Genomic DNA, 26,398 nt, shown 5'->3' with positions numbered 1-26,398 from the left:
TGACCCAGCAACTCACCCCAAGTCTGAATTAGACTTCACCCCATTTCTTTCATAACATTTATCACAATGACATGTTTATTTTGTGGGGGCGAGTGGCATTCTGGCCAGAACTGTCGACTTCCAGAGTGAAAATATGGAAGAACCAAATAAAACACAACACACACATTTGCACAACAGCTCAAGGGAGGTGCTTAGTTCTCTGAGTTCCCAAGAACAGAGAGATGAAGATTTGTCTGGAGAGGAAAAATCAGGGACTGCTTCTTGGAGGAGGTGGACTGTTGGTGCCCCATCCACCCACACATTTGCAGATGTGGTGATGAGGAGATGACTGTCACGAGGTCTCTGAGCCCAGGGGGCCCATGGTTGAGTGCAAAGATAGTGGAGTTGACAAATAATCATCGTATAAGAAAAGAAAAGCCACCACAGTTGCATAATGGAAAGGCGGCTTCTATAGAACATTCAGATCATAGTTGAAGGCATGTCACACTGTGTTACCCAGTGGCCACTGTCAGAGCCAAAAGTGAGAGTGGATGAGGGTTTGGGCAGGAAACAACTGAACCAGGTACAACATCACCTCTATCAGGGCTCAGCCTTATCTATTTTGTCTTCTGTTGCATCCCCAGCCCTTAGAACACTGCCTGGTCCATCTTTGCTGTGTGAATAATAATAAGGAACAATCGCTGTGTTGAGTTTGGGCTGTGAATTCAGACTGAGTTTGGTTGCTGCGCAGCCACTACTAGCTGCATACCTGATTATGAGTCTCAGTTTTCCTCCTCCATAAAATGGGCAGAAAAGAGTCCTTGCCTCATAGGGCTGTGCATTTGTTTAGAAAACACTGAAGGTTACATGAAGGAGGTTACATGAAGGAGTATACGTGGTGGCCAAGGCACTGTTCAAGACACAGGAAGCAGACAAAAGTCCCTGCCCTCTGGGAGGTTACATGCTCATTGGGAGAGATGTATGATAAGAAACAAAAAGAATAGGTAAATTGCATAGTACTTAGAAGATTATAAGGGTAATGGGAAGAGGGCAGCAAAGGGCTGGGGAGGCCAGTTGCTGTATTAGATAGAGCTTTATCAAGGCGGTGGCATTGGAGCCAAGACTTGAGGAAGCTGTGAGGATGTCTGGGGAAAGAAGGAATAGCTGATGCAAAGGCCCTGAGGTAGGGGTATGTGTGACATGTGTGACATGTGTGACAGTGAGGAGGCAGGTGTGGCTGAAGGCAGTGAACAAGAGAGAGGGAAGGTGCAAGGGTGAGGACAGAGAGATGACGGGACAGGTTGTGGAGGGCCTTATGGGCTGCGGGGAGGACTTTGGCTTTTGCTCTGAGGGAGGTGGGCGCCATGGAGGGCTTTTGAGCAGAGGAGGGACATGACCTGACTCAGATATTCGTAGGCTCCTCTGGCTGCTGTGAAAAGAACAGACTTTGAAGGTTGGGCACGGGCAGGGCATAAGCTGGGGAATTAGGGAGGAGGTGACAGTATTGGTCCAGGCAGGTAATAGTGGGGGTGGGACCAGGTTGTTGGCTATGGAGATAATAATGAGTGGCTGGATTCTGGTTATAGTTTTTAAATTTTTTTATTGTGATAAAATGAAATTTACCACTTTGAGGTGTGCAGTTCCACAGCACTTACTATAGTCACCATGTTGTGCAACAGTCACCTCTATTGAGTCTCAGAACATTTCACCCCCCCTAAAGGAAACCCTGCACCCGTTATTAGTTACTTCCAGTTTCTCCCTTCCCCCAGCTTCTGGAAACTACTAATTCTGGATATAAGTTGAAAGTTGACCAGTAGGATTTCTAGGCAGACAGGTGGTGAGGTCTCAATGCATTCATGCACGGAAAGTACTCAGGTGGCATATAATAGGTGCTCAAAACTGAAATGATGATGATGAGTTGGCAATGATGGTGAGTCCTTCCAGAATCCCTGCTCTAGTGCTAAACTGACCTACCTAGCTGTGTAGAATTCTCACCTGCTGGCCGGGAGGGTGGCAGAACCAGGATCTGTTCTTACTTCCAGTCTGGCCTGGGTTAGGGATGGGGGAGGAATGATCAGAAGAACCAAGCCAGCACCATCCGTTCTGGAACATCATCCAACTCTTGTCCAGATTTCCCAGAACTGAGCAGGAAAATGTCCAGGGAGGAACAGTGCAGCTGATGGAAGTCCTGGCAAGCCCTGGCCCCAGCTTCCTGAGCTGCTGTTGCACCAACTAGCATTTGTTGGACCTTCAGTCTGAGCCAAGATGGCAGCTTCAGAGGAAGAACAAGAAGTGTACAAGTTTCTTTCGTGGTTGTGTCCCCACCTCCTTATATAGCCTCATATAAACCCCTGCACTATCCTGTTACTGTTTGCCTCTCCCTGAAAAGAGTATAAAACTCCCCCACTTTTTCCCTACTGTTCACAATGTGTTTTGGTTTCTAAAGATGAAACTCCTTTAATTATGTTCTGGTTGTAATTTTCTGGCTCCTTTTATTTCTCCCTTACTTGACGTATTATTTTCCCTTGTTCCTTCTGCCCCCTGCCTCCATTGATGTTTCTCTTCACTGCTATCTAGATTTTATTCTCAACTCCTGCCAAGTTCAGGGTGGTAGAGCAAAAAGACATGGACCATTTAGTCTTGAATTCAGGTCCCACTTCTGACACCTTCAAAGCTGCTTTACTTTGGGCAAGTCATATGATCTTCCTGAGGGGGTATCCTTTACCTTGTTCAGCTAACATTTCTTGTTTTTCTCTGGGCACAGAGTAGACCGTCATTTTCCCCACCTCCCTGAAGTTAGGTATGGCTGTGTGATTTGGTTTCATCAATGAAATGTGAGGGGAAGTGACATGAGTCCTTCTGGACAGAAGCCTTAAGGGTGAGCATGGGATTCACCATGTTTCCTTTTTCTTGCCTCCACTGTCATGGATGTACAAAGATGGACCCTCTCTCAAAGTAAGTGCTGGAGAGAGGATGACATAGATCAGTCCCCATCCCACTTCATAGCATGAGTAGAAAAATAGACCTGGGGTGTGTTCAACCACTGAGATCTAGGGATTGTTTGTTACTGCAGCAGGACATAGACTAGGCTGACTGTATACCTCATTATCTGCATTTTGGGGCTGATACCTAATCACAGTGTCTCCAGGAGGATTATGTAGTTGTATGTTTTAGGGATGGATATTCATATTTTCCTATAAGGGCTCAATAGGTTCAGAAATGTCACATGCATGTAAACTTCTGATTAACAAATATTTCTTCCTCTCCAATTTCTTCCTATAGTGCTTCTAATTTTCCTGTTTTTCAATCTTGAATAAAATGTGAGAAAGAAGTGTTTGACTTTTCCTTCGAGGAGATTAATGGTTTCTAAAGCCTGGGGCATTGATTTAGTCATTCTCAACCTCCTTGTTTCTATGACCTTTTTTTCTCTTTCTCTGGTCACTTAGTGTCTGCTAAGGGGTGAAGGAATCTCTGTTTTAACTCATTGCATTTTTTTTTTTTTAAGACGAAGTCTCCCTCTGTTGCCCAGGCTGGAGTGCAGTGGTGTGATGTTGGCTCACTGCAACCTCCGCCTCCCGGGTTCAAGTGATTCTCCTGTTCAGCATCCCAAGTAGCTGGGACTACAGGTGCCTGCCACCACTCCCGCCTAATTTTTGTATTTTTGGTAGAGATGGGGTTTCACCATATTGGCCAGGCTGGTCTCAAACCCCTGACCTTGTGATCCGCTCACCTTGGACTCCCAAAGTGCTGGGATTACAGGCGTGAGCCACCACACCTGGCCAACTCATTGCATTTTTAACTCTTGACATCTTCATCTTCTTTTTCCCACCTCCCCTTTGCCTGTTCCTCCCCCGTTCACCCCACCAGGGAGTTTATAATCAGGTTCTAGAACCTGCAATGTTTTTCTGTTGTTGTCTTCCATCTTCCTTGAGTCTTATGGGAATCGGCCGTAGTCACAAATTAACAAATAGCTCTGAAGTGCCTCAAGCTTGGAGGCATTTCCTTTTGCTCACCTAAGCAAGATCCTGGAGCTGTTGCAAATATCCTGCCCCCTACTGTAAATCTGTCTTCATGGTTGTAAGAGATTCAGTCGGGGTCAGTGAAGACCCGAGCAGGAGTCTTGGCCGAGGCTCCTTGATGTTCTGGCTGCGCTGGGTGTTGTCATATTGATTAAGCTCCTGGGACTGCTGCCAGCAGCCTCTAGGATTAAATCAATAGAGTTTGCAAAAGTAAAAGCTTCTTTTGGAGACACAGAATATGTGGGTTTATTTTTTAATGATAAAGCTTCAAGGAGAATCTTCATGGATGGCAGAACAAGTGATGGAAAAGGCGAGGCAGACCCAAATATTTGGGGAAGTGCAGTGGGGAGCAAGTGAGGGAGGTTTCATTGGGAGGCCAGGGCTTTCCAGAAAATCTGTTTAACTGGAGTTGCTAATGCAACAGCTCAGAGTTAGAAGGGAAGATGGAAGATGCAAGAAGGACTGCCGCTGAGATGTAAAGAGAAATGAAGGAGAGGTGGATCCATTTGCTCATTCAATAAACATTTTGGGCAGCAGGGGGTTGGGGGGGGCCTGCCATGTGCCTGGCACTGGGATGTACATGGTGGGGACGTGACAGTGGGCAAGACAGATGTGGTTCCTCCTGGCCCTCCTGGAACTTGTAATAGGAAAAGAAGGCATAAAATAAGGAATAGGCAAATGCAGACATAATTACTAATTGTGGTAAGTGTTTGGGAGAAAACCAGCAGGGTCCTGTGTTTGTTTCCTAGGGCTGCCAGGACAAACTGCCATGAACTATATGGCTTAAAACAACATAAATATATTGTCGCCCAGCTCTGAAGGCGGGAAAACCAAAGTCAAGGCATCAGCAGTGCTGAGCTCCCTTGGACGGCTCTAGAGAAGAATACTTCCTTGATTCTTCCAGTTTCTGGTAGTTGTTGGCATACATTGGCTTGATTGGCTTGTGGCTGCATCACTGCAATCTCTGCCTCTGCCTTCACGTGGCCTTCTCCTCCATGTCAGTGTCTTCTCTTCCTCTTCTCTCTCTCTCTCTTTTTTTTTTTTTTTGACAGGGCCTCACTCTGTCACCCAGGCAAGAGTACAGCAGTGCAATCATAGCTGACTGCAACTGCTGCTTCCCAGCATCAAACAATCCTCCCACCTCAGCCTCCTGAGCAGCTGGGACTTACAGGCGTGCACCACCATACTCAGCTAATTTTTAAATTTTTGATAGAGATGGGATCTCACTATATTGCCCAGACTGGTCTTGAACTTCTGGGCTCAAGTGATCCTCCCTCCTCAGCCTCCCAAAGTGCCGGGATTACAGATGTGAGCCACTGCACCTGGCCTTATAAGGATCTTTGTCGCTGGATTTTGAGCCCATCAGATAATCCAGGACAATCTCATCTTGAGATCTCTAATTTAATTATACTTGCAGGTGTGAGCCACTGCACCTGTCTCTTATAAGGATCTTTGTCGCTGGATTTTGAGCCCATCAGATAATCCAGGACAATCTCATCTTGAGATCTCTAATTTAATTATACTTGCAGAGGCCGTTTTACTAAATAAGGTCATGGCCACAGGCTCCAGAGGCTAAAGCATGGGTATGATTGCACCACTGCACTTTAGGCTGGGTAACAGAGCAAGGCCCCATCTCTGAAACATAAAATAAAATAAGAAACCTACTACAGGTCCTTTGCGTAGAGGATAATTAGAAGTACAGGGGTAGCATGTAAGTGAAGACCTGAAGGTTGTTAAGGACAGAGCAGAGTGTGAACAGAATGAGACAGAGGGAGGAAGAGAATCCTAGGCAGAGGGAACAGCATGTGCAAAGGCCCTGGGGAAGGAACAAGTTCATCATGTTAAAAATGAGCCAGTGTAGCTAGAGTCTGATGAGCAAAGGGACTCACAGGTGGGAAGACACCCAAGAAGTTGGCAGAGACAGGTCACACAAGACCTTCTAGGTCAAGTTCCGGAGGTGAACCTTATTCTACATGCAATGGGAAGTCCTCAGAGAAGCTTAAATGGGATGGGACAGAACTGCTTTACTTTAAATATATATACATATATACATACATATAATATTATATATAAAACATATATATGTATACATATATACATATCTACCTGCCTATATATTTTTTAGCTGGGCATGGTGGCTCACACCTGTGATCCTAGCACTTTGGGAGGCTGAGGTGGGAGGATCACTTGAGCCCAGGAGTTCAAGACCAGCCTGGGCAACATAGGGAGACCCCATCTCTACAAATAAAAATTAAAATTAAAAATTAGCTGAGTGTGGTAGTGTGCACCTGTAGTCCCAGCTACTCGAGAGGCTGAGGTAGGAGGATTGCTGGAGCCCCAAAGGTTGAGGCTCCAGTAAGCTGTGATTGTGCCCCTGCACTCTAGCCTGAGCAACAGAGTGAGATCCTGTCTCAATAAAATAATTTTTGTATTGAGGTGAAATTCATGCAACATAAGTTAACCATTTTAAAATGAGCAATTCAGTGGCATTCAGTACATTCGCAATATTATACAACCTCCACCTCTTTCTAGTGCCAAAATATTTTCATCACCACCCCTCCAGAAAACCCTGTATCCATGAGGCAGTTGCTCCTCATCCTCCCCTCCCTGTATCCCGCCAATCCCCACCACTCCTGGTAACTACAAATTTGTTTTCTGTTTCTGTGGATTTACCTATACTGGCTCTTTCATATAAATGAATTCAGGCATTATGTGACCTTTTGTGTCTGGCTTCTTTCACTTCGCATAATGCCCTGGCTTCTGTCTGGAGAATGAAATAGAGGTCAGAAAGACAGGCAATAGACCACTTTGGAGTCTACTGAGATTGTAGATATTTCTGTGGGAAGGGACAGTGGCTTGACCTTGGGTGGTGCTGAAGAGGCGATGCTGAGCAGGAGGATTCAAAGTCTAATTTTGGAAGTAGAATTGGTGGGGTCTGATGATACATCAGCTGTAGGGGGAGGAAGATGTAGGAATTGGGAAGGTCTCTTAGGGTAACCTTACCTGATTGAGCTCCTTACTAGGCAGCTGGTGGTACAATTCATGACAAAGGTTAAGAGAGGAAGAGACATGGGATTAGGGAGGGAATGGAAGAGTTTGGGCCTTGGACACTGTAGTAGTTTGAATCCTGTCCACCAAAAATTCAGATGCATTTGGGACTTCAGAACCTGAGACCTCATTTGAAAGCAGGATCTTTGCAGATGTCATTGAGTCAGGGATTGAGATGAGGTCATCCTGGATTACAGTGGACTCGAGATTCCATGGTAAGTGCTTTTATATGAGAAGGTACAGGGGAGAAAGTCATGTGGCAATAGAAGCAGAGAATGGAGTGCTGCAGCCACAAGCCAAAAGACACGTAGAGCCACCAAAAGCGGGAAGAGGCAAGGAAGGATCCTCCCCTACAGCCTTTGAAGGGAAATCCCCTAATTTCAGACCCTTGCCTCCAGGATGATGAGAGAATAAATTTCTGTTGTTTTAAGCCACCCAATCTGCAGCAATTTGTCATGACTGCCCTAGGAGACTAATATAGATCCTCCTATGAGATGCTCTAAGAAGACACAGAGTGATATAGCTATTGCTAAGACCACACACTGTAGCAGGGAGGAAATCAAATGGAGAAATGCCCCAACTCTCCCTCCTCTCTGGTCTCTTGCTGGTGCCTCCCATTGGCCAAGCCAACCCAGAAGGCAGAAGATGTGGTGGAGGGCAGCGTTGCAGGGCTTGGATGATGCAGTCACAGAAGTCAGCCCTGCCTCTACTAGGATACCAAACAGGGCAATGAGTGGATATTTTAGGGAGAAAGGGCAACAAGAGAATGGCAAAATACATCGAAATGCATGCAAGCTCTAGAAAGAGGGTAGAGATAGAGAAAGGATGATTACCTAGGATTAAGCCCCAGGGAAGACCAATATTTAGAGATTGGATAGAAAAAGAGGAGCAAAAAGGGAAGATTGAGAAGTAGAGACCAGGAGGATAGGAGGAAAACTAGAACAACATTAAGAAGGGCATGGTCAAGTAATCTGGGCACAGAAAAATGGCCCTGGGATTTGGCAGCCTGGGGGTCTTTGGTGATCCTCTTTGGAAGAATTTTGGCTGAGCGATGGGGGCTAGAAACCAGCCTGGGGAGGGTAGGAGAAGAATGTGCAGTGAGGAAGTGGCAGGAACACGTGAAGGCAACTCTTTATGAAAGGGAGTAGAAAAATTGGTTGGTGGCTGAAGGAAAATTTTGAGTCAAGGGTGGAGGTTTTAATGATGGAAGAATATTGATTTCTGTAAATTGGGTCATTCCCATCCATTATACCAATATGCATGGGTGTCTTCTCTCATATAGGATGCTGGGATTCTCAAATGCCCATTTGAGGTTTAGCATCGTGAATTTAATGTCACCAGCCCAGACAGTTGATCTCATTCAGGAATGCTCCACCGCCCAGGTATGGGGAAGGCAACTAGTTGAGTTCATGCAGGGATGGATTTTTTTCCAGGAGAGAAACAGAGGCAAGAAAGTGTGATATAATCAACCTACATAAGGTTGACAAGGCAGGAGAGGGTCCTGAGAAATGGCGGGGTCAGTAGGTTGCAGGGCTCGATGGGATGGACGTTGGTTTGCATTTAAAGCAGTTAGTGAGCTGGGAGGTGGTTAAAGGGGAGGTGGTTTGGCCGGGCACGGTGGCTCACACCTGTAATCCCAGCACCTTGGGGGGCCAAGGCAGGCGGATCACAAGGTCAGGAGATCGAGACCATCCTGGCTAACATGGTGAAACCCTGTCTCTACTAAAAATACAAAAAAAAAAAAAAAATTAGCCAGGCGTGGTGGCGGGTGCCTGTAGTCCCAGCTACTCGGGAGGCTGAGGCAGAAGAATGGCGTGAACCTGGGAGGCGGAGCTACTGTACTCCAGCCTGGGCGACAGAGTGAGACTCCATCTCAAAAAAAAAAAAAAAAAAAAAAAAGAGGAGGTGGTTCAAGACAAGGATGCTGGAAACAGGTGTTTTGGAGGTGGCTGGTGTAGCTTCTGAGCATGCATAGCTGGAGTGGCTTGGAGGAGACATTGGTTATTGATGAAGAGGTAGGGACATCCTCCAGTGATCAAGGAAGCAAGGGACCAGCATGGACAATGGTCTCTCCACAGGGAAATTGGAGGTCATCAAATGTTAACAGGTTCTGTCAGAGTCTTAGCTTCCAGCTTCTGTTTTCTTGTGGATCTCAGGATCTTGGCTGCTGGTGCTACCTCTGACTTTGGAATTCCCATTGAGCCCAGCAGCACTGGGAGGGACCTTCATGGCATTGGCTGGTTTAAGGAAGACCTTCTTGGCTTTGCTGACTTTCTTGGGAGCCTTCTTAGCTACACCTGCTTTTGAGGGAGCCCTCCTCACCTCACCTGACTTCTTGGGGGCACCTTTTCCACCTTATCTGAGTTGGAAAGGTCTTTCTTTGATTCTCTTGGTTTCTTGGGGCCCTTCTCACTGGTTTTTCTGGGGACCATGATGGTGGACATCTTCCAGAGCTGAGTTTTCCTTTTGTTCTTAGGAACTAATTTGAGGCTACCAGTGGCCCCACCTTGGTCTTAGAGTTGATGGTCTGCAGGGAATTTCCAGGTTAAAGGTTTTTTGTTTGTTTGTTTAATTTTGAGACGGAGTCTTGCTCTGTCACCCAGGCTGGAGTGCAGTGGCACGATCTTGGCTCACTGCAGCCTCCGCCTCCTGGGTTCAAGCAATTTTCCTGCTTCAGCCTCCTAAGTAGCTGGGATCACAAGCATGCACCACCATGCCCAGCTAACTTTTGTATTTTTAGTAGAGACAGGGTTTCACCATGTTGACCAAGCTGGTCTCAAACTCCTGAGCTGAAGTGATCCGGCCACCTTGGCCTCCCAAAGTGCTGGGATTATAGGTGTGAGCCACTGCGCCTGACCTCCAGGTTTAAGTTTAAACCATGAAGTAGATGGACTGTGTAGAGAGAGACCAGGGAAATGGAGGATTTTGCTGACCACTGAACAGGGATGTCGCTATTGCCAGAGAGGAAAAGGACTCCCCCTTGGTAGAATGAACATATAAGGGAAAGTGGATGAAAACTGAATCAGGAAACAGAGACCTCACACCACTCAGAGGTCCCTAGAGAACTTTACTGACCTAGAAAAAAAGATAAACAGGGAGAAGGTCTTCAGTTCTTGTTTGGAATCTGACTCCGAAGCATCCTCACTCCTCACTCTCTTCCCAACCCTGAGAGTCTGAAATTGAAGAATACTTTTTGTTTAAAACTTGGCTTGTTGTTTTGTTTTTTCTTTTTGTTTTCATCAAGGGATCTTTATTTTACTTTTGTGTATTGGTGTGTTTTCTGTGAGTCATGTTAATTCTTCCATGTTTAAACTTTTTGGCCCAGAGGAATTTATACATTTAAATTATGGATTTAATTTCAGAAGGTACACACACACACACACACACACGCACACACACACACACTCACTCACTCATCTCACTTTTTAAAAACTGTAAAATATAGCCCTGTAAATCTCCAGAAAATATCTAATGTGAGGCAGGTATGGTGGCTCACGCCTGTAATCTCAGCACTTTGGGAGGCCGAGGCGGGTGGATCACCTGAGGTCAGGAGTTCGAAACTAGCCTGGCCAACGTGGTGAAACCCTATCCTCACTAAAAATAAAAAAATTAGCCAGGGGTGGTGGCAGGTGCCTGTGATCCCAGCTACTCAGGAGGCTGAGACAGGAGAATCACTTGAACCCAGGAGGCAGAGGCTGCAGTGAGCCGAGATCACCCCACTGCACCCCGGCCTGGGCGACAGACTGAGACTCTGTCTCACAAAAAAAAAAAAAAAAAGTCAGTGTGCATCCCCTCCGACACCCAGCAACTTCACATCTTGGAATTTATGCTGCAGGAAAATTATCACAAGTGCACAAGGATGTATGGTGAGATTATTGTTATTATCATTTTAAAAGGTAGGGTCTCACTGTGTCACCCAGGCTGGAGTGCAGTGAAGTGATCACAGCTCACTGCAGCCTCGACCTCCTGGGCTCTAGTGATCCTCCCGCCTCAGCCTCCCCAGTAGCTGGGATTACAGGTGTGAGCCACCATGCCTGGCATCCCCCTTTTAAAAAAAAAAAAAAAAAAAAAAAAAAAAAGGTTTTAATTATGAAAAGAATATGGGCTCGTTGTTTTGTGTGGTTTTTTAAAAGTTTAAAAAATGTGTAGTGTGTCATTTAGAAGGTGAAAAGCCCTTACCCCATCCCACCTCCCAGAGATAACCTCTGCTAGCATTTTGTGTTTGTCTTTCAAATTTTTTCCCACACACATTCTTTGTACTGGCTGCTTCCCCTCCTGGGTTACTCTTCTCCCAGATAGAAACAGGGCTCATTCCCTTGCCTCCTCCAGCTTTTATTAAAACATTATCTTCCCTCTAGCTGGATGCAGTGGTTCACGTCTGTAATCCCAGTGTTTTGGGAGGTGGGGAGGCAGGAGGATAGCTTGAGCCCAGGAGTTTGAGACTAGCCTGGGCAACATAGCGAGACCTTAAGTAAGTAAGTAAGTAAATAAATAAATAAATAATGGAAATTTAAAAGAGAGAGGGAAGGACTCTTGAAAACTGTCCATATCATGCTTCTCTAAATGGTTGAGGGCTCAGAGGAAAAAAAATCAACAATTTCACATCATGGAATTTATTCTGCAGAAAAATTCTCACAAGTGCATAAGGATGTGTGGTCAGATGATGATGATGATGATGATGATGATTATTATTATTGATGAAAGTAGTAGTAGTAGTAGCAGCAGCAGTATTTTAAAAGACAGAGTCTCGGCCGGGCGCGGTGGCTCACACCTGTAATCCCAGCACTTTGGGAGGTTGAGGTGGGCAGATCACTTGAGTTCAGGAGTTCGAGACCAGTCTGGCCAACATGGTGAAACCCCAACTCTACTAAAAATGCAAAAATCAGCCAGGTATGGTGGTGGGTGCCTGTAGTCCCAGCTACCAGGGAGACTGAGGCATGAGAATAGCTTGAACCGAGGAAATAGAGGCTGCAGTAAGCCGAGATCGTGCCACTGCACTCCATGTACTCCACCCTGGGTGCTGATCCAGGTTAGGTGCAAGAATCCGTCTTAAAAAAAAAGAAAAGAAAAGAAAAAAAAGGACAGAGCCTCACTCTGTCACCCAGGGTAAAGTGCAATGAGTAAAGGCCCATGATGGGAACCCTGAGGAGAGAGTCAAGGGGAAAGAAAAAAAAAGCAAAACCAAAATGCAATTTAAAAAAAACCAGGTGCAATTCACATAACATAAAATTAACCATTTTACAGTGAACGGCTCTGTGGCATTTACTGCACTCCAACTGTTACGTAACTACCACCTCTGTCTAGCTCCAGAACATTTTCACCACCCCTAAAGGAGACCTTGTACCCATTAAGCAGTCTCTCCCCTTCTCCCCTCCCCGCCACCTTCCTCTAGCCTCTGGCAACCACCCATCTGCATTCTGTCTCTATGGATTTACCTATTCTAGGTAGTCAACAGGATGAGATTGCCCAAAAGTCCATCCACGGATGAACAGATAAACCAAGTGTGGTATATCTTCCTCAGATATTAGTCTGCCTTAAAAAGGAATGAAATACTAATCTTTGCTACAACATAGATGAACCTCAAAAATATGATGTGGCTGGACACAGTGGCTTATACCTGTAATCCCAGAACTTGGGGAGGTTGAGGTGGGCGGATCGCTTGAGCCCAGGTGTTCAAGACCACCCTGGGTAACATAGCAAAACTCCATCTCTACAAAAAAATTTACAAAAAACTAGCCAGGTGTGGTGACATGTGCCTGTAGTCCCAGCTATTCAGGAGACTGAGGCGAGAGGATCGATTGAGCCCAGGAGGCCGAGGCTGCAGTGAGCCATGATCATGCCACTGCACTCCAGCCTAGGCAACAGAGTGAGACCCTATCTCAAAAAACAAAACAAAACAAAACAAAAAAGTTGATGCTGAGTGAAAGGAGCCAGACACAAAAGGCAACATCGTGTTTAATTCCATTTACATGAAATGTCCAATGACGGTTTTTTTTTGGCAACATTTATTTTGAGTCTAATATTCAGTGAGTGGACCACACATATGCATGCACTGCAGTATGTTCTTGGAAACATTTCAGATTTGAGAGAAGGTCTATTCAGCTTTGATGACGGTAGGTGTTGTCCCTTCCCTCCCTCCTTGAAGAAAAGGAACTAAGGCTGGGTGCGGTGGCTCATGCCTGTAATCCCAATACTTTGAGAGGCTGAGGTGGGCGGATCACTTGAGGTCAGGAGTTCAAGACTAGCCTGGCCAACATGGTGAAACCCTGTCTCTACTAAAAAATACAAAAAATTAGCCAGGTGTGGTGCCGCACGCCTGTAATCCCAATTACTTGGGAGGCTGAGGCAGGAGAATTGCTCCACCCAGGAGGTGGAGACTGCAGTCAACCGAGATCGCACCATTGCACTCCAGCCTGGGCGGCAGAGCAAGACTCCGTCTTGAAAAGAGAAGAGAAAAGAAACGAAAAGAAAAGGAACCAAGATCTAGAAGGGCAAAAATAGGAAAAGTTGGCCAGGCACGGTGGCTCACGCCTGTAATCCCAGCACTTTGGGTGGCCAAGGCGGGCAGATCACGAGGTCAGGAGATCGAGACCATCTTGGCTAACACGGTGAAATCCTGTCTCTACTAAAAATACAAAAAATTAGCCAGGCGCGGTGGCGGGCGCCTGTAGTCCCAGCTACTCAGGAGGCTGAGGCAGGAGAATGGCATGAACCCGGGAGGCGGAGCTTGCAGTGAGCTGAGATGGCGCCACTGCAGTCCGGCCTGGGCGAAAGAGCAAGACTCCATCTCTAAAAAAAAAAAAAAAATTGGAAAAGTTATTTACTATTAGCAGCAATTGTCATAAAGTAATGAACATTTATTGCATGATTACAATGAGATGAATTGTATCCTGTTTTTATAAGCATATTGTTTTCTTTTTTAAAAAAATATTTATTTCTTTATTTTAAGAGATAGGGTCTTGCTCTGTTGCCCAGACTGGAGTGCCATGGTATGATCATAGCTCAATGCAGCCTCAAATTCCTGGGTTCAAGCAATCTTCCTGCCTCAGTCTCTTGAGTAGCTAGGACTACAGGCATGTGCCAACATGCCTGGCTAGTTTTCTTATTTTTAAATGTGTTTTTGTAGAGACAGGATCTTGTTGTGTCGCCCAGGCTGGCCTCAAACTCCTGGCCTCAAGCAATCCTCTGCCTTGGCCTCCCAAAGGGCTGAGATGATAGGCATCTACCTCTGCATTTGGCCCACATTAAATTTTCTAGTCATCATGGGAACCAAAGTAAACAATATAAAACACTCACATTCATTGAGCACTTACTATATGCAGGGCCCTGTAATAGATTATTGTGTGTATCAACTCATTCCATTCTCACACAACCTATGAGGTTGGTGCTATTTTCTACCTTTTATATATGAGGAAACTGAGGCCAGAGAAGGAAACTGCCTTGCCCAAGGTCAAAGCCACGTCTGATCCCCAAATCCTTTCAACTCCTCTGCACTACTATGTTTCAGTGCAGATATTGCCAGTTTTCTAAGCAGAAGCATGATTTAGCAGCCCTGAGTAGACTTCTAATTTCAGAACCAAAGTGTTGGACATTGTTGGATAATATGAAAAACAAATGACACACAAACCTATTTGATACTCAGTTTTTAATTTTCTCTTCATTTGATTTTCCTGATGACATGATTAATCTTTTTCGCCTCTACCCTGTATGTGAAATGTAGGTCTTTGCAGATGTCTCAGAGAGTGTTAATAGTTGCTACTGGTTTTGTTTTCTCTCCCCGGGGCTTCCCATCCCTGGGTGCAAGTGAAATTAAACTTGTGCCTCTTTGCCGCTGGCCGTGGTGCTGAAAACATCCCGGGCAGCGCTAGGGTTGCCCTTGTTAGCACGCCGTCCCTGCTAAGAGTCTTGGGCTGATCAGCGAGTGGAGAGATCTTTTCCAGGCTTCATTTTGGTTAGAACTGTGTGTTCAAGATTTTAAAGCCCACGTCTGGGAACTGGAGGCTGTTTGGATTATTTGAAGTTGAAATAGTCATTAATAATTCCTACTTGAGATGGGCTTATGAGGGTGTGGACTAGCATGCAATGGTTGGCCTTTAATAAACTGTGGCCATTGGTTGGGGCTTGGGTGAGGTGTAACCCATTTGGTCTAATCCATATGGTTAGGGCCCCAAGCGCACCTGCATTCTTTTTTTTTTTTTCTTTTAATAAAGGCAAAACCATCCATCTTCTAACCAGGATAGCTCCTGAGTGGTCTTTGGGGACCACCAGCTTAAAAGCATAGACTGTGGGCTGGGCACAGTGGCTCATACCTGTAATCCCAGCACTTTGAAAGGCCAAGGTGAGAGAATCGCTTGAGCCCAGGAGTTCAAGACCAGCCTAGGCAACATGGTGAGACCCTCATCTCTACAAAAATGTTACAAATTAGCCAGGTGTGTTGGCATGCACCTGTAGTCCCAGCTACTCAGGAGGCTGAAGTGGGTGGATCGCTTGAGCCTGGGAGGTCAAGGCTACAGTGAGCTGTGATCATGCCACTGCATTTCACCCTGGGCAACAGAGCAAGACCCTAACTCAAAAAAAAAAAAAGGCATAGACTGTGGAGTTGGGCAGACCTGGGTGTGAGCCCCAGCTCTGCCAGTACCTCCTATGTGACCTTGAAAATTTGTTTAATCTCTCTGAGCCTGGATTTTCTTATGTGGAAAATGGGGCTTACCATAGAACCCACCTTGTAGAAATGTTGCAAGGAATTAACTAAAACAAAGTGCTTTCCACGGTATCTGCCCAAAGAAGCAGCTGGAAACAAGGCAGCTGTAATTATGGTTGCTGTGCTTGTTAGTGGCCCCATAATAGTTGATCATATTGCAGAGTGAAATTGGGGCATGTGTTTAGTGGACCAAGGAATATGTCTTAAACCCATATATTTAGGGTCCTGGTACCCTCTACTCTTTTCCTGGTGATTGTGATGAGCATGGAACTTACATGAAAATAAGGTCTGTTTGGCTTCTTCCCACAAGCTCAATGACCTGGCTAACTGCTACAAGTATCTGTTTCCTTAGAACCCACCCATCAGCAGCCCCCATAGTGGAGACAAGGTCACGAAGAGTTGACAAACCTGATTTGATTTTCACACCAACCACAGGAGGTTTGAAATGAGATGAGGGTGAAGGGCACCACAGAGGGATGCAAGGATTACTTGGACACTGCAAGGTCTTGCTAAGGGACGGGAACCATCAGCCATGCCCACTTTGAGAATTTTCCTTGACGTTCTGAATCCCAAGAGCAAGGTCCTGTTGGCAGATGCAAGTCCTCCTTCTTCCCTACGCAGAATCACTTGGTCTTTTCCAGGGTCACATACAGCCTCTCTCTGGGGCCTCTGCAGGTCCTGATCAATTTCGTTGTGTATAGAGCTCTGTGTCTCCTCACCTGCCTGCAGGGCTATCTGCTATCCTGACTTCCGAGAGCCATTTCGGGAGCCAGCTTTTCCTCCCATCAGGGATGCTTCTCTTCTTTCAGCCCCCGCCCCCCTTTGGCCTCCTAGGATGGCTGATTTTTCTGGATCCCGCTGACACAGGTGCTTTCTCTCCGAGCCAATCAGGGAGCAGAAAGACTCAGCTCAGCTAACAGAGGCATTGCTCACCGCAGCTGTGAGTTAGAACTCAGGCTTTCTAAATTGGGAGGATCAGGCATGACTTGAGGTCAGGCTGAGAAAGCCTCGCCTCCCCCCAGCTCGACTACCCAGTGCAACCTTTGACTTCCGCCTCGGGCGAGGCATCTCTTACCATGCCAAGAACTCAGCAGCCCATCTTTCTTTCATCTGGGCACCAAGTACATCGTTGCATATTTCAGGGGATTTCACTGTGTCCTTAACATGCTCATGGAGACTTGGCTTGAGATGAAGTCAGGGTTTATAGGCAGCAGGACCCATGTCCTCTTCCTTCATTTCCTCCACCGGTGATTTTTGTTTTGTTTTATTTTTGAGACAGAGTCTCATTCTGTTGTCCAGGCTGGAGTGCAGCAGCATGATCTCGGCTCACTGCAAACTCTGCTTCTCGGGTTCAAGTGATTCTCCTGCTTCAGCCTCCCAAGTAGCTGAGATTACAGGTGTCTGCCACTATGCCCAGCTAATTTTTGTATTTTTAGTAGAGACGGGGTTTCACCATGTTGGCCAGGCTGGTCTCGAACTCCTGAACTCAGGTGATCCGCCCGCCTCGGCCTCCCAAAATGCTGGGATTACAGGCGTGAGACACCACACCAGGCCCTTCCACCAGTGTTTTTTTGAGCATCTACTATATAGAGAATGCTCTCCTGGGCACAGAGGATGAAGCAGTGAACAAAGTAGACAAAAAATCCCCACATGCATAGGGCGTGCAGTCTTGTGGGAGAGACAGGGAACAAGATAAAGAAGGAAAAAAATAACAGATGCTTGACTGGGGACTGGGACTAAAGAAAAAAATAAGCAGGCAAAGGGGGTTGATGAATGTGACCTTTGAGTAAAGGCCTAAAGGAAGTGAGGGAGGGAGTCATGTGGATGTCTGGGGAAAGACTATTCCAGGAGAATGAACAGCAGGTGCAAAGGCCCCTGGGTACAAATGTGCCTGGGGAGTTTGGGGAATAAAGGGGAGGCCGGCGTTGCTGGAGCTGAGTGACTAAGGGAGAGAATAGAGGAGATGAGGGGAGGGAGGTAAGGGGAGCAGGTCATACACCTTGCTGGTGCTGGGAGGACTTTGTTTTTGCTTTTGAGTGAGATGGGATCCATGGGAAGGCTTTGAATACTTCCACATGCATTAGGCTGAAATTTTCTTTTCTGCTTTTGTCTCATTCCAACATTGCTCTTATTTCATCAAAATCTTCAGTTTCTTCTCAGGCTCTTTACCCAAGTGGGAGCAGAAGGCTGGTACCCAGGGCTGTTCAGTTCTCTCCCTGGGGTCAGAACATGGAGGAGAAAGCTTGGAGGAGAAAGAGGAACCCCCACCTCTTTCTGGATGACTCAAAACCGCAATTACCTGAGCTCCTCCTCCTACCCCTGAAATAGAGGCACTTAGCACTTCCTAAACTTCCCGGTGCACACAAATCCCCTGGCGATCTTTTTAAATGCAGATTCTGACTCAGCGGGTGGATGCGGGGCCTGAGGCTGCATTCCTAACAGGTACTGGTTCTGGGACCACACTTTGAGTAGCAAGGGTCTGAGGTCATTGTTGCAGATGTCCATCTGGGGCATGTCTGTGGACACTTGCAGGGGTGTGGGTGAGCCGAGGGAGAGGGGATGATGTTGGAGAAGCAGTGTGAGTGTCTATGTTTGATAAGAAGTAAGAAAATGAAGCAAGGTAGGAGAGTAGAACCTCTTTATTTTTGCCTACGTGCTAAGGTTTCATTGCCATGCTAAGGTTTCGTTGCCGTACCCAGAGAGCCCTGGGTCTAAAATCCAGGTGACACTGGCCAATTGAAACCCTGATATTGCAGCCCATAAAAGTGCTGCATGCTGCATGGTGGCCTTCTGGGACTCTTCCTGGAACCTTCAGTGCCGGAGCTGATCCAAAGGAAGTCACATCCCTGCCACTGAGGGGCAGGAGGCCAGGGAACCGGAGTGTGATGGCAGAAGCGCGTGTAAGGAGGCTGAGTTGGCAGGGAGAGGAAGCGAAGTCAGCTTCAAATCATAGCGAGAGGAGACCAGGGAAGGGCTTGGCGTTGCTGCTGTGTGTACAAATATTGTCTCTTATTTTCCAGGCTGCAGGGTGAGGCAGAGTGGAGTATTTGTGCAACACAACCCAGCTTTGTTCTCCGGGCTCCTAATGCCTGTCAGCTCGGAGGCAGAAAGCCAATCAGAGATGATCATCGGCAAGGCCGGCTTTTGTTGGCTCCCCAAATTGCCCTGAGTCTCAGATTTTGCTTTTCAGAGTGTGTATGGAGCTTGCCTTCAGCTGCTTTCAGCTGGAGGCAAAAGCTGAAGCTGGTGGCAAAAGGAAGCCTGGTTTTCCTGGCTTCCCGAGACTTTTACTGAGGGGGTTTCTGTTTCAGACTCCGTTTTCCCACCTGCAAAGCGGGTTCCACTCTCCCTCTGGCCTGGAAGGGATGGTTTTATGGTGCTTCCAAAATGCCCAGCCTAACTCCAGGGCAGAAGAGGAGACCGATACCAATTAATTTTCCAAAGGGTAGGGCTAGGAAGGGGGAGAGGTTTCGCATGGTCAAGTTCCCCAAGACGCACTCATTGATCTCTCTACAGAACAGGGGATTTCAGTGCCCCCAGGGGACACTCAGCAATGTTTAGAGACCACTTGAGGTTGTCATCACTGGACAGGAGGGGTTGCTACTGGCATCTAGCACACAGAGGCCAGGGATACTGTTGAACATGCTGCAGTGCCCAGACAGCCCCACCAAGGAGAATGATCCACCCCTAAAGCTAGTGCTGAGGTTGGGAAATCCTGCTCTGGAGTGACCAACACCCTGTGGCTTTTTCACTCAAGCAGCCGCTTCTCCAGTGCCTACACCTCCTTCTCAGAGACTGCCAGATCCATATGCAGAGCCTGTTGGCGTGGGACACTTCTGAGGGGTGTGGCAGGGAGACAGCAGACATTCCCATTTACCAGCTGATCAGCAGGTCAGGAGCTAATTCAGCTGAAAGCAGCTGAAGGCAAGCTCCACACACACTCTGAAAAGAAATGAACAAGATAGACCCTCCCCACCTGCCCTGCAGATCCACTGGTGGGACACTAGGGAGGGAGGCCTCCTCAACCCAAATGACAGTTCCCAGGATGCAGGGAGGAGTTTACCTATGCAAACTGGAGAGAATGCAAATGGGGCATCTAGAGACACGCACTGGATGACCCCTCCCCTGCCTTGGGTCTTGGAAGAGCAGATTCTCAGAGGTCTGCCCTGATCACTGTATTTTTTTTTTATTGAGGTAAAATTAATATAACACAATTAACCATTTTAAAGTGGCGTTTAGGGCTGGGCACAGTGGCTCATGCCTGTAATCCCAGCACTTTGGGAGGCTGAGGAAGGAAGGTCGCCCAGGAGTTCAAGACCACCCTGGGCAACAAAGTAAGACTCCATCTCTTACAAAAAAAAAAAAATTAGGCACACATGGTGGTGTGCACCTGTAGTCCCAGCTACTCAGGAGGCTGAGGCAGGAGGATCGTTTGAGCCTAGGAATTCAAGGCTGCAGTGAGCTATGATCACACCACTGCACTCCAGCCTGGGTGACAGAGCAAAATCGTGTTTCTTTAAAAAAATAAAAGTAAAAATAAATAAAAAAAGAAAGGAGAGGGGAGGGGAGAGGCATTTAGTACATTCACAATGTTGTGTAACTATCACCTTCATCTAGTTCTAAAACATTAAGCAGTCACTCCCATTTCCCTTCCCATTCCCCAGGAACAACAAATCTGCTGTCTGTCGCTGGATTTGCCTATTCGGGATATTTCATATACATGGAATCATACAATATGGGGTATTTTATGTCTGCTTCTTTTGCTTGGTATAATGTTTTCAAGGTTCATTCCTGTTCTATCATGTATCAGTACTTCATTCCTTTTTTTTTTTTTTTTTTTTTTTTGAAACGGAGTTTTGCTTTTGTTGCCCAGGCTGGAGTGCAATGGCACAATCTCGGCTCACCTCAACCTCCGCCTCCCAGGTTCAAGCGATCTTCCTGCCTCAGCCTCCTGAGTAGCTGGGATTACAGGCATGCACCACCACACCCAGCTAATTTTGTTTTTTTTTTAGTAGAGATGGATTTCTCCATGTTGGTCAGGCTGGTCTTGAACTCCCAACCTCAGGTGATCCACCCGCCTCGGCCTCCTAAAGTGCTGGGATTACAGGTGTGAGCCACTGCGCCCGGCCTACTTCATTCCTTCTTATGGCTGAATACTATTCCATTCTATGAGTAGACCACATTTTGTTTATCCATTCACCCACTGGTGAAATTTAGGTTGTTTCCATCTTTCGGCTGTTGTGAATAGTGCTGCTGTGAATATTTGTGTATGAGTGTTTGTTGGAGTACCTGTCTTACGATCCTTTTGTGTTTATACCTTGGAGTGGAGTTACTGTGTGTCACATGGTAACTCTGTGATTAACTTTTTGAGGAACCAGCGAATGGTTTTCTACGGCAGTTGCACTGGTGTTTTTTGTTGTTGTTTTTGTTGTTGTTGTTGTTTTGAGACAGGGTCTCACTCCCATTGCCCAGGCTGGAGTGCAGTGGTGCAGTCATGGTTCACTGCAGCCTCAACCTCCTGGGGCTCAAGCAATCCTCTCTCCTCAGCCTCCCAAGTAGCTGGCACTACAGACCTGCACCACCATGCCCAGCTAATTTTTTATATTTTTTGTAGAGATAGAGTCTCACTTGGTTGCCTAGGCTGGTCTCGGACTCCTGTGCTCAAGTAATCCTCCTACCTCGGTCTCCCAAAATGCTGGGATTACAGGCATGAGCCACCGCACCTGGCCAGCTACACCATTTTATATTCCCACCAGCAGAAGGGTTTCAATTTCTTCACATCTTCATGAACACTTGTTTTCTGTTTGTTTGTTTGTTTTTAATTTTAGCTATCCTTGTGGATGTGAAGCAGTATCCCATTGGGGTTTGATTTGCACTTCCCTGTTCACTAATACCCTCGTGCACTTATTGGCCATTTGACTGTCTTCTTTGGAGAAATGTCTATTCCAGCCTCCTGTCCATTTTTCAGTTGGATTTTTTGTTGTTGTGTTGTAAATGTTCTCTTTTTATTTTTTATTTTTTTGAGACAGTCTTGCTCTGTCGCCCAGGCTGGAGTGCAGTGGCACAATCTCGGCTCACTGCAAGCTCCACCTCCTGGGTTCACGCCATTCTCCTGCCTCAGCCTCCCTAGTAGCTGGGACTACAGACATCCGCTACCACGCTCGGCTAATTTTTTGTATTTTTTAGTAGAGACGGGGTTTCACCATATTAGCCAGGATGATCTCGATCTCCTGACCTCGTGATCCACCCGCCTCGGCCTCCCAAAGTGCTGGGATTACAGGCGTGGGCCACCACGCCCAGCCATAAGTGTTCTTTATATGGTACTAGACCCTTATCAGATACATGATTTGCAAATAGCTTCTCCCATTCTGTTACTTGTCTTTTAACTTTCTTGATAATGTCCTTTGATGCACAAAAGGTTTAAATTTTGATGAAGCCCAGTGTATCTGTTTTTTCTTCTGTGGATCATGCATTAGGTGTCAAATCTGATCACAATGTTTTATTTATTTATTTATTTATTTATTTACTTATTTATTTATTATTTTATTTATTTTTGAGATGGAGTCTCGCTCTGTTGCCCAGGCTAGAGAGCAGTGGCATGATCTCAGCTCACTGCAACCTCCACCTCCCAGGTTCAAACAATTCTCCTGCCCCGGCCTCCCAAGTAGCTGGGATTACAGGTGTGCACTACCACGCCTGGCTAATTTTTGTATTTTTAGTAGAGACAGGGTTTCACCCTGTTGGCCAGGCTGGTTTCGAAGTCCTGACCGCAAGTGATCCACCCAACTTGACCTCTATCTATTTTTAATTTATCTTTTTTTTGTTTTGTTTTGTTTTGTTTTTGAGACAGAGCCTCCTTCTGTCACCCAGGCTGGAGTGCAGTGGTATAGGCATTGTACACTGCAGCCTCCACCTCCTCAGCTCAAGCAATTCTCTTGCCTCAGCCTCCCAAGCACCTGGGACCACAGGTGCCTGCCATCATGCTGGGCTCTGCCACCATATTTGAAATTGCAGCCCTGACCCCTTCCACTGTCTATAGCCTTCACCATCTTACTACATAACATAGAATATATGATGTACTGTATAACATGGTATATGCAGTGTACCATATAACGTAGTATACGTGATGTAGTTATCTCATTTATTTGCTTCTCCTCTAGGAAGCAGGAGGAAGATTCTCCTCTTGTCTGCTTTGCTCTCAGCTGTGTCCCTAGCCCAGAACAGAGTCTGGCACACAGCAGGTACTGAATGAATATGTGTTCAACGAATATTGCGGGTGAGATAGAAGGTGAATATCCGCATTTCCCTTTAGAAGTCACCTGCTCTGGGTTTGAGATCTGCAGGGATCTACTCCAGACAGGAGAACGAATAATTCCACCTGTGCTGATGAGTTGGGAGGATCTAGAGGGCTTGAGATCTTTCCACTGGGGTCAGTGGGGGTGGGTGCACCTCTAAACACCCTTCTTTTCTTTGAACAAGATTTTTCCTTAATTCCCCAATACTCCCTTTGAATATATGATTTTAGCCACCATCATAGCGAATTGCATCGTCCTCGCACTGGAGCAGCATCTGCCTGATGATGACAAGACTCCGATGTCTGAACGGCTGGTGAGTGATGTCTCTTCCTGGGGGCTTCTCCTTGGCTTTAGCAGGACATTGATTTTTGGGGGAGTGCAGCAGGGTACAGAGGAGACTCTCAGTCCTGGAGCCCAGAGCCAGATCATGGGAAGCCTAAATTTCTTTTTTATTTTTTCTTGAAACAGAGTCTCGCTCTGTCACCCAGGCTGGAGTGCAGTGGTTCAGTCATAGCTCACTGCAGCCTCCACCTCCTGGGCTCAAGCCATCCTCCCACTGCAGCCTCCTGAGTAGCAGGGACTACAGGTGCCACCATGCCCAGCTAATTTTCTTATTTTTATCTTTTTCGTAGAGATGGGGATCTCACTAGGTTGCTTAGGCTGGTCTCAAACTGCCCACTTTGGCATCTGACATAATTTCAGGCAGTATACTCAAATGAACATTGTTAATGTTAATAATTATGTCTTGGCCAGGCACAGTAGCTCATGCCTGTAATCCCAGCAGTTTGGGAGGCCAAGGCAGGTAGATCACTTGAGGTCAAGAGTTCGAGACCAGCCTGACCAACATGGTGAAAGCCCGTTTCTACTAAAAAAATACGAAATTAGCTGGATATGGTGGTGCACACCTGTAACCCCAGCTACTTGGGAGGCTGAGGCAGGAGAATCGCTTGAACCCGGGAGGCAGAGGTTACAGTGAGCCAAGATCGCACCATTGCACTCCAGTCTGGGCAACAGGAGTGAAACTCCGTCTTGCGGGGCCGGGGGGGTGCGAAAAAAAGAAAAAAGGATACAGATGAAGAGATGCATAGGGTGAGATATAGGAGAAGGGTGTGGCTGGCAGTTTCTAGGTAGCTTCAGGAGGGGGACTGGTCACCAGAAAGACCAAGGCATGATTCGAGGGTTGGGACTTTCAGCCCCACCCCCCAACCTCTGGGAGGGCAGAGGGGCTGAAAATCAAGTTGATCACCAATGGTCAATGATTTAAATCCAACCCTCTAATCATGCCTTGGTTTTCCCGGTGACCAGCCCCCATCCTGAAGCTACCTAGAAACTGCCAGCCATCAGTCAATCCTTAGCCTACAAAAAGACATCCCTTTGGAGATCCCAAGGATTTTAGGAGCTGTACGCCAGGAAACAGTGTCAAAGACCAAACATACATTTCACAATGTCACAGTCTTCTAAAAACTATAACTAGCCTAGCAAACTACGATTTCTAGACCTTTGCATTTTCACTTAAAATAAAGCTAAATAAAAAGAGTCCATTGAAAGACTGGCAAGCAAATAGAAGTACCAGTGGCAAGCTGATATGGAAAAAAAAAATCATTCAGGCAGAATGAAATGATTGTAGCTCGAGAAACATTGCTGTAACAGATGGGAAAACATGCACTTTGGGGCTCTGATGGAGAAGACTTATAGCTTAATTTCAAATATGATAGATTATCAGCTGGAAGCCAGAACCAGCCAGAGGTTCTGCAGAGAAACTGGAGGTGAGGATACTGGCCACTTATCAGCCAGTATAGAAGTCCTATTCCAAACCTTTAACAATCTACATGCCAGCTGAGAACCATCCTAAGGGGTCAGATTTAGGAGTGAGGTCAATGCACAAGCTCTAGCCTCAAATGCCTTGAACGCTGCATGTGACAAGTAAATCCTCTAAACCAATGCTTTCCATTAGAACTTTCTGCAGTCACAGAAATGATCTCCATCTGCCCTGTCCAATAGGATTGTCACTTGAAATGTAGCCAGTGTGACTGCAGAACTGTGTTTTTTTATTTTATTGCATTTAAATTAATTTTAATTGAAATAGCCACACGTGGCCTGTGACTGTCGTGTTGAATAAGGCAGGTGCAAACAAGTAATTCTGTTTGGCGAAGTGATATGTGAGGTTGGCCCAAAAGGAATGAAGGAGGAAGGTGCCTTCTCTGAACATTGGCTTTGCTTGCAAAAGGCTTTGGACAAGAGAACTCTACAAGAGGCAGCAAGGGGTGGTGAGTGCAGGAGGGTCAGGGGAAGCGAGAGGGTGGTGGGTACTGATTTCTAGGTGGGCTGGTTCCCTGATCTTGTCAACATCTGCCCAGCCCAAGACGCTGACCTTGCCTTCTCTCCCTTCCAGGATGACACAGAACCATACTTCATTGGAATTTTTTGTTTCGAGGCTGGAATTAAAATCATTGCCCTTGGGTTTGCCTTCCACAAAGGCTCCTACTTGAGGAATGGCTGGAACGTTATGGACTTTGTGGTGGTGCTAACGGGGTAAGTGGCGCGTGCTATACTCTTTGGATTTAACTAGCTGAAGGATTACAAGGCTTTTGGTTGGTGTGGTCTGTGCTGGGCTCAGAAAGGCTGAGCCCTTGTGTTCTCCCTCCCCTCATTATGCGCCTGCCTCCTTTCTGCCAACACCCTACCTCCATGTCTCAGCTGTATGTTACAGCAGATGCTTTCTGTTACAATTAAAATAATAGCTCATTATTGTTGGCTGCTTCCAGAGTGCTTTATGCGCATTCTCTAATTTAATCCTTGCAACAACCCACTGAATTAGGAAATATTAATATTCCCATCTGACCACTGAGGAATCAGAAACTCAGAGTGTAACTTGCTTAAGGCCACCCAGCAAGTAAGTGATGGAACTGGGATATGAACAGAAGATTATGCATTCTAGAACTCAAAGTTTTAAGTGTTGTACATGCATGGGTCTCTTGATTTGCTTGAAGATATCTTGCTTTTATTTCAACTTGGTGAATGTTTTTTGAGAATGTCTGGGTGCAAGGGATTGTGATTATGACAAAGGAGAAAAGCAAGCTAAATAAGGTACCGTCACTGTCTTCAAGGAGTTTTCAGATCCATATATGATGAACCATGGTTGAAATGTGTATATGCTTTCCTCTAAGCACCCTGTATGAGGTAGCACTTGCTGATATAACAAAAGATCCAAAGCTAGGAAATGACTTAAACACAGCAGAAGTTTATTTGTCACTCATAGAAAATTCAAAAGTGAGCTGGGTGTGATCGTGCATGCCTGTAATCTCAGCACTTTGGGAGGCTGAGGTGGGAGGATCACTTGAGCTCAGGAGTTCAAG

The 26,398-nt window shown here is 46.3% G+C and overlaps 1 protein-coding gene across 4 annotated transcripts in view; it reads left to right on the top strand.

The window, feature by feature from the left end:
• Positions 1 to 26,398, top strand: part of CACNA1A (calcium voltage-gated channel subunit alpha1 A) — a 308,974-nt gene that overhangs the window by 29,522 nt on the left and 253,054 nt on the right. For all 4 annotated transcript variants that reach the window (XM_055235695.2, XM_055235696.2, XM_055235694.2 and 1 more), the window contains exons 2-3: positions 23,250 to 23,355; positions 25,435 to 25,574. In XM_055235695.2, coding sequence (XP_055091670.1) covers positions 23,250 to 23,355; positions 25,435 to 25,574 — 246 coding nt within the window. The remainder of the gene's footprint in view (positions 1 to 23,249; positions 23,356 to 25,434; positions 25,575 to 26,398) is intronic.

The sequence above is a fragment of the Symphalangus syndactylus genome, chromosome 13 (assembly GCF_028878055.3).
Source record: "Symphalangus syndactylus isolate Jambi chromosome 13, NHGRI_mSymSyn1-v2.1_pri, whole genome shotgun sequence".
NCBI classification, from domain to species: domain Eukaryota; kingdom Metazoa; phylum Chordata; class Mammalia; order Primates; family Hylobatidae; genus Symphalangus; species Symphalangus syndactylus.
This window is presented reverse-complemented; position numbering and strand designations above follow the sequence as displayed.